Source organism: Rutidosis leptorrhynchoides, chromosome 1 (genome assembly GCF_046630445.1).
Source record: "Rutidosis leptorrhynchoides isolate AG116_Rl617_1_P2 chromosome 1, CSIRO_AGI_Rlap_v1, whole genome shotgun sequence".
In the NCBI taxonomy this organism is placed as follows: Eukaryota; Viridiplantae; Streptophyta; class Magnoliopsida; order Asterales; family Asteraceae; genus Rutidosis; species Rutidosis leptorrhynchoides.
This window is the reverse complement of record NC_092333.1, coordinates 463,935,778-463,943,756: the sequence shown is the minus strand read 5'-3', so window position 1 is coordinate 463,943,756 and position 7,979 is coordinate 463,935,778. Positions and strand designations below refer to the sequence as shown.

The 7,979-nt window shown below is 30.1% G+C and overlaps 1 protein-coding gene across 2 annotated transcripts; it reads right to left on the bottom strand.

Annotated features, from left to right (window-relative positions):
* Positions 1-334: 334 nt before the first annotated feature.
* LOC139874375 (uncharacterized) lies at positions 335-2,658 on the bottom strand. 2 transcript variants are annotated; one of them, XM_071861820.1, is made up of 7 exons: positions 2,585-2,658; positions 2,453-2,484; positions 1,890-1,944; positions 1,593-1,779; positions 839-927; positions 621-720; positions 335-445 (listed from the first exon to the last, which is right to left on the bottom strand). In XM_071861820.1, exons 1-6 carry the CDS (start codon positions 2,592-2,594, stop codon positions 674-676), a joined length of 420 nt encoding a protein of 139 aa, XP_071717921.1. In that variant the 5' UTR covers positions 2,595-2,658; the 3' UTR covers positions 335-445; positions 621-673. The 2 variants fall into 2 exon arrangements, with proteins under 2 accessions (XP_071717921.1, XP_071717926.1); XM_071861825.1 differs by having other exon boundaries at positions 410-445; positions 621-947.
* Positions 2,659-7,979: the final 5,321 nt, after the last annotated feature.

Sequence of the window (7,979 nt, the reverse complement as noted above, 5' to 3'; positions counted from 1 at the left end):
GGTGGTGGATCAAAGCGAATAAACCTGCTCAAGGATCTGCAACCGTTATGCATATTACAAACAACTTTGGTTTCGTAAAAACAATTCATCCCTTGTTCAATTGAATGAATCGTCATGTAGAAGAAATACTCAAGTCCGGATGAATATGGAGCATGTGTTTTTAGATAACGACAGTTGGAAAATTGAGGAGAAGTGACAGATATGAGGCTGTGTTCATTCTCATTAACAACCTGACAACATTAATAAAAACAAATGAAGCCTCAAAACAAAAGTGAAGGAAGCTGGATGGAAGATAGAATGAAACCACAGATACACGTACCAACTGATAAGCATTGTTGAAAGTATTAACGGCAAAGTTACCAATAAGACTAGCAACTGGATGTTTAGTGTCAAGCCACCTTGCTTCATTCTCCCAATTATCCGTAGATAACGAATCACACACAGGCTGTCAGTCAACGGCGATTAAGAAAGATGTTAACTAGCTAATTAAGCATTAAAATATTTGTGTGTGTGCGTGTTTCGCAAATATTTGGTAGAACCAAGGATAGATGTGTCTATTATATCAAGACATACAACCAAGGGATGGGATGGGATGGGATGGGATTAGTTCTTATACATACCGTCTCCTTATCGGACTCTGTAAAACGTAGCCAGATCTCCTTCTCGATTTCATTCAAGGGAAGGTCGGATGTTTCTGGTATTGGAAGCTCCCTCGGTGGACTCGGTTAATAAAAGTTGTGAATCACAAGGTATTTAATTAAATACAACTTTTAACAACAGGCAACCATGATAAATAAGAAAATAAAAAATGAAATAAATCATTGAGATGCATGCATACCAGATGCATCACGGTCGGCAATAGTATCCTTAAATTCCAGTGGAACAAGACAGTTGTTGTCTACAAGGGTGATTGCAATGTTTGGGTCACTGCAAGACATCAAAAAACACTACAACAAATTTATCAATTGTTCACGCATATTTTTACACACTTGTAAGAAAGTGTGAGTTTTTTGTCAAATTCCTCACACTTATAAATATGTATAAGTTTGTTACATTTATAAATGTTGAATGTTATTCAAATTTCGCACTTAAAATTGTAGGAAAAGTTTGTTCACACTTATTAGTGTATACAAACACAAATTTAATCACATTTAGAAATGTGAGTAAAATTTGTTACACCTCATTTCTTCACACATGGGGGAGCGTGAACAAATTTAGTGCGACAAAATTAACTTAACACTCTTAAGTGTGGTTATTTTTATAATTATACACACAAATTAGTGTGAACTTTTTTCCCCAAACTTTTATGTGTGAAACTATAATGATATTCTACACTTATAAATGTGATACATTTACACACATTTACAAGTGTGAGGAATATAACAAAAAAGTGCACACTTTATAAAAGTGTGTAAATTTATGCGTAGTTATTTAGCAAATTTGTTGTAGTGATAAGAGTTGATTATTAATGTTGCATGACCCACTTACATATAAAAATTTCAATTCAATCTGATGTTCAATATAAATAAATAAACTCGCATTTTTATTAACAAAAATAAAAAACAAAAACTAGTTTGAATTGAAAAACATACTATTCCCATCTACGTGGTAGATCCTTTCCTTTACAGTGGTTAGCAACAATGGGAATTATGTATTCAGCACCAAGCACCTTGTTTATTGCAGACTCGTCATACGGATTTGCCTCCAAATGCTTCCTAAGGCTAACCGCTTTCATGATGAGGTCATACAAATCCCTTGGAATTTTCATAGGTGGAACCCCTACAAATTCATCAATCAATTAATAATAGAGACGAAAGGAAACTCTTTTATAGACTCACATTAATAAATAAGACAATGATGATTGATTAGAATGGAAAAATTAAGCATACCAAAACTCATCTTGTCTCCTCTTTTTTTACTCATTTCTGCAGTTACCTGGTACACCTAATTAATTAAGAAATGACATCAGAAAGTCATGGAACAAAAGCCATCATATGATGGGAATTTAACTCCTATGTTAACAAAGATAAAACAAAATAACCTGTCATCTGGATGACTAGTTTATTTGAGTGCACACAAAGAATGGATCACCGTTGAAACACATTGAATAAGTAGAGGATAAACAATTCGAAACTTAGGAATTATTTTTTTTTTTTTTGTTGTCGTTGTATACAATAACTATGAAATCTCGACATGTCAGCGGTAATGTTTTCTAATCCAAGATTTTTTAAGGGGGTGAAACTTTTAGGCCAAATCAAGGAAATAAAGGGAGAACACAAACATTAATAACCCTAGACCAAATCAAGCAGATAAAGGGAGAACACAAACATTAAACATTATATGATTATGATATTGATGATGATGACGATGATGATAAGTATAAGTACATAATTATTAAAATAATGATGAAATTAATTTAAATTTAAATAAATACAAAAGGAAGAAGCCTTACCAAATCCCTTCGAGTTTTCACACGTGGAACACCTACAAAATCAATCAATCATAGACTCAAAAATAAAATTAATTTCTTGACAGATATCAACCAATAAGAAAATGTTGATTGATTAAAATGGAAAGAGCATACGAAAACTCATTCTGTATTCTCTATTTTGAATATTTTCTTCAGGTAACTTGTACACCTAAGCAATGCCATCAAAGAATCATGAAAGAAAAGCCATCATATGGTATAATTAAACTCCTCTGTTTAAAGGGATAATAAAACATAACGAAGTGTGATATGGAAGTCAACTTTCTGTGATCACCAATTGAAGAATCAAATTAGTAGCCGAACAACAAACAGCATAAGAAACTTATGAATTCTTTGTTGTTGTATAAACTAACTATGGAAAGGAACATTGACAGTTCAACAGTAATGTTATCTAATCCTTGTTTCTTTTAGGCTGAATTTAAGTTTTAGGCTTGAGGCTGATAAAAGAAAAAAGATGCTAGTTGGGAACAATCAATAACGCTAGACTAAATCAAGCAGATGAATGGACAACACAAACTTTAAAATATATATGATGATGACAATGATAAGTACTATAATATAATAGCATAAACAAAATCATAATCATCATCCATGAAAGTAATACGAGAGGAAGAAGGCTTACCTTATTGAGGTTACACAGATTCTTATTAGATCTAGGCCTGCTGGATAAGCCACTAATACAAAACAACAAAATTACAATCAAATAAATCAATACTACGTAATAAACAATTAACATTGACATATTGAGATTAATAAGAATCAATATATGCAAGTAATGGTGTTTTTGATGATTAGTATACCCGCGGGTTTTCATGGTGATGAACAACCGAATAAAAAGTTATTGGCCAACTGAAGACGCTGTTGTCGATTGATTCTAGGGTTTAGTTTTCTTATGAAGAAATTTTACGATCACTTACTTTTCACGCAAATTAATTCTGAGATGGCAAGATGACGTATACTTGAGTCATAAATATAAAAATATATAAATATTTAATCGCTATATTCGATATAAAAGGCTTGGTGGGTTGAACGTGAATGTAAACGACGTCACTTTCCTTCGCCAGTGATCCAGTCGGAGCAAGTTAATGACGTGGAGATGGATGCGTGCTTCCTGGACTAACGAGTGAGGATGTGGGTCTGTTGTCTGGCCTGGTTGCGGAGCATGAAGGCCCATCGGGTGCTTTGGGCCCTATTTGTAATGGGCCTGCCGAATCCCCATTGGAAGTTGGACCGGGGCTGAATGCCGAATTTATTCAGTCAATGGGGATGTTGTTTTGCTCGTAATCTTAATGTCGAAAGTTGGAGGTACAAAATTTAAACGGAGGCGGTTAGTCGGTTACTAAAAGGTAAAGCCATCTCAAAATTAAATTGTGAAAGTAAGTGATCGTAGAATTTAATTCTTCATAAAAAAACCCTAGAATTAATCTCTTCAAGTTATCTTTTTATCGGTTGTTCATCGCCATGAAAACTCGCGGGTATACTAATTAATAACACATTACTTACATATTAATTTATTACGGATTATTGATCATCGATTGATTGTAATTTTCTTGTTTTGTAATAGTGGCTTATCCAGCAGGCCTAGGGCTAATATGAATCAGTATAACCTCAATATGGTAAAGCCTTCTTCCTCTTGTATTAAATTCACGGATAATAATTTTGTTTATGTTATTATAATACTTATGATTATCATTATTATAAATTTATAACTATCGTTGTTATCGTCATATCATGTTTAAAGTTTGTGTTCATCATTTATCTGCTTGATTTGGGCTAGGGTTATTGAATGTTTCCAACTAGCATCTTTTTTTTAGTTTTATAAGCTTCACGAAGCCTAAAAAGAAACCAGCTAGGATCTGATAACATTACTGATGAACTGTCAATATTCCATAGTTAGTTTTTGCAACAACAACTAATTCATAAGTTTCGTACTTCTGTTTGTTGTTCGGCTACCAATTAATTCGATGTCTACAAATGGTGATCCCATCTGATGGCATTGCTAATTAGGTGTACAAGGCAACCTCAAAAAAGACTCAAAAAAGTGGAGACAGAATGAGTTTTGGTATGCTTTTTCATTCTAAATCAACATTTTCTTATTGATTGATGTCAGTTTAGTAAACAATTATCATTTGTCTCTCTTTTTATATTACTTTAACTATTGTGTTATAAATGGTGTTTTGTATTTGTAGGGGAGGGACCTATGAAAATTTCAAGGGATTTGTATGACCTCATTAATGAAGCGGTTCAACATAGGAGACGTTTTAAGTCAAATCCATATAACCGGACTTATGAAGACGCTGCGCTTGGTGCTGAATATGATATTGAGGTTGTTAGTGACATGTATAAGGGAGATGATCTATCACGTAAATGGAAATAGTATGTCTCAATTCAATCAAGGGCTATATATATATATATATATATATATATATTGGTAGGATCAAGGGAGAAATACTCAATCGGGGGAAATAGGGGGAAGCAAATTTTTTTTTTTCCGTTTTTTGAAAAAACTTTGTTCACGAACATTACAGATTGGATGAAAATATAAACATTTAGTAGAAACACTTTGTGATAAATGTTTTTATTTTAGCGAGAAAACGCTCGAAGAAGTAATATATAACAATTATCGTGTTTTCGAGCGTATATTGAGGTTTTAGATATTAGGGTTTAAATATTAAGGTTTAGATATTAGGGTTTATAGGGTTTAGATATTAGGGTTTAGAAATTTAGGGTTTAGGGTTTAGATTTAGGATTTAGATTGAGTTTTAACACGAACGATTTAGAGTTTAGGGTTTGGTGTTTTGGGTTTATGGAATAAACCCAAAACACCAAACCCTAAACCCTAAACTCTAAATCGGGATAAATTTTACTTCACAAAACTTGAAAAAAAATGTTCACATTCTTCACGAACAATATTATCTTGAATGTTATTTTTGTCGATCGTTTTTTCGCCTAAATAATAACATTCATCACGAAGTGTCTTTTCTAAATGTTCATATTTTCGTGTGATCTTGATGCAGGAAAAAAAAATACCAAAAAAAACGACAAAAAAGTTTTTTTTTGTTTCCCCCCGCTTCCCCCCGATTGGTTACTTCCCCATTGATCCTGCCCCTATATATATATATATATATATATATATATATATATATATATATATATATATATATATATATATATATATATATATATATATATATATACACTAGTTTTTGAGCCTGTGCGTTGCACGAGTGTAAAAAACCGTGCAAAAAAGGTCATTTACAGTTCATATTGATATGTAAATAGCGATACAAAAAAAAAATAGGAAAATTATAAGAATTATCTAAGAGCCCGGGGTATTGACAAATTTTAAAAATTCTTTTGTGTTTAAGAGCCGGTGTTGTTGATAGATTTTAAAAGTTTCTTTTGAGTTTAAGAGCGCGTGATGTTGACGAATTTAAAAGTTCTTTTGAGTTTAAGAGCACGTGGTGTTGACAAATGTTAACAATGGTTTTGAGTTGTGTTAGTAACTTAATCGTACAATTTTTTTTCTCACCATTAGTTTTTTTAATATATAAATTATATAGTACTACTTAATACTTAGAATTGTTATATACAATTATTTTTTAAATAAAAGTGTAACCCACGTGTTTAATATTTGTAAAAGTTGTTTGTCATTTCAGCAAAATAATGGTACTCGGGGAGTCATCATGTATAATTAATATTATAATAGTAATATTTGCGTGTTCATAAATATTATATATAAGGACTTAAACTGTAAATTCAAATCACTTTCATATTTATTGCTAAAAAATGCTCCGTTAGTAGTGCATCGAAGCTCCTTTTCGAATACAATTTATTGCGTTTTCCTCATAAATAGTTGAAAATATTCAGGTAATTATTTTTCTACGGTTATCCTTTTGTTGTTGCAAGTACTTTTTTTTACTAACATAGAACTAAATAATAAATATATATATATATATATATATATATATATATATATATATATATATATATATATATATATATATATATATATATATATATATATATATATATATATTTTATATTTCATATATTTATAATAATAATAATGCTTTGATTATTCAGATTATATTGTGGATATGATTCAACTTTTACAAACGTGATATTTTAATAAATAGAATATTAAAAAAATAAATACCCTTAATTTAGGGAGTTATTTTAGGAAGTTATTATTATTTAATTCAATTTAATTGAAAAAATAATGCTTATGATTATTTAATTCAGATTATATTTATAATAATAATAATGCTTTGATTATCCAGATTATATTGTGGATATGATTCAACTTTTACAAACGTGATATTTTAATAAATAGAATATTAAAAAAATACATACCATTAATTTAGGGAGTTATTTTAGGAAGTTATTATTATTTAATTCAATTTAATTGAAAAAATAACGCGCATGATTATTTAATTCAGTTTAATTTAGAAATTGACACGTGTGCAAGTTTAATGAGAAATTGACACGTAAAATTATTTTTTTTTCATTTTTTGAAAAAACTTTGTTCACCAACATTATAGATTGGATAATAATATGAACATTTAATAAAGACACTTTATGATAAATGTTTTTATTTTGGCAAAAAAACGCTTGAAGAAGTAATATATAACAATTATCGTGTTTTCGAGCGTATGTTAAGGTTTTAGATATTAGGGTTTAGATATTAGGGTTTAGAAATTTAGGGTTTAGGGTTTAGATTGAGTTTTTAACACGAACGGTTTAGGGTTTTGGGTTTGGTGTTTTGGGTTTATGGAATAAACCCAAAACACCAAACCTTAGACCCTAAACCCTAAACTCTAAATCGGGCTAAATTTTACTTCACAAAACATGGAAAAAAAAACGTTCACATTCTTCACGAACAATATTATCTTGAATGTTATTATTGTCGATCGTTTTCTCGCCTAAATAATAACATTCATCACGAAGTGTCTTTTCTAAATGTTCATATTTTCGTGTGATCTTGATTCCGAAAAAAAAATTCCAAAAAAACGAAATTTTTTTTTCTTTCCTCCGCTTCCTCCCGATTGGTTACTTCCCATTGTTCCTGCCCATATATATATATATATATATATATATATATATATATATATATATATATATATATATATATATATATATATATATATATATATATATATATATATATATATATATATATATATATTTAATCAAGAAGGAATCACTTTTTGGGGGAGAAGTGGGGGGAAGCATTTTTTTTCATTTTTTTAAAATTTTATTTTTCAGGCATCAAGATCACATGAAAATATGAACATTGAAAAAAGACACTTTGTAATGAATGTTATTATTTTGGCGGTAAAACGCTCGAAGAAAAAAATGAAAACATTCAACGCATTGAATGTTTTGATTCTGTGTTTTTTTTTTAAAGAGTTAGAAATTAGGGTTTAGAAATTAAGGTTTAGAAATTAGGGGGTTAAAAATTAGGGGTTAGAAATTAGGGTTTTAGGTT

Coding starts and splice junctions, on each gene's coding strand:
- LOC139874375 (XM_071861820.1), bottom strand. Junction 1,780..1,889: donor AGGAGACAAGATGAGTTTTG/GTATGCTTAATT, acceptor ATGAATTTGTAG/GGGTTCCACCTATGAAAATT. Junction 721..838: donor TGCCGACCGTGATGCATCTG/GTATGCATGCAT, acceptor TTATTAACCGAG/TCCACCGAGGGAGCTTCCAA.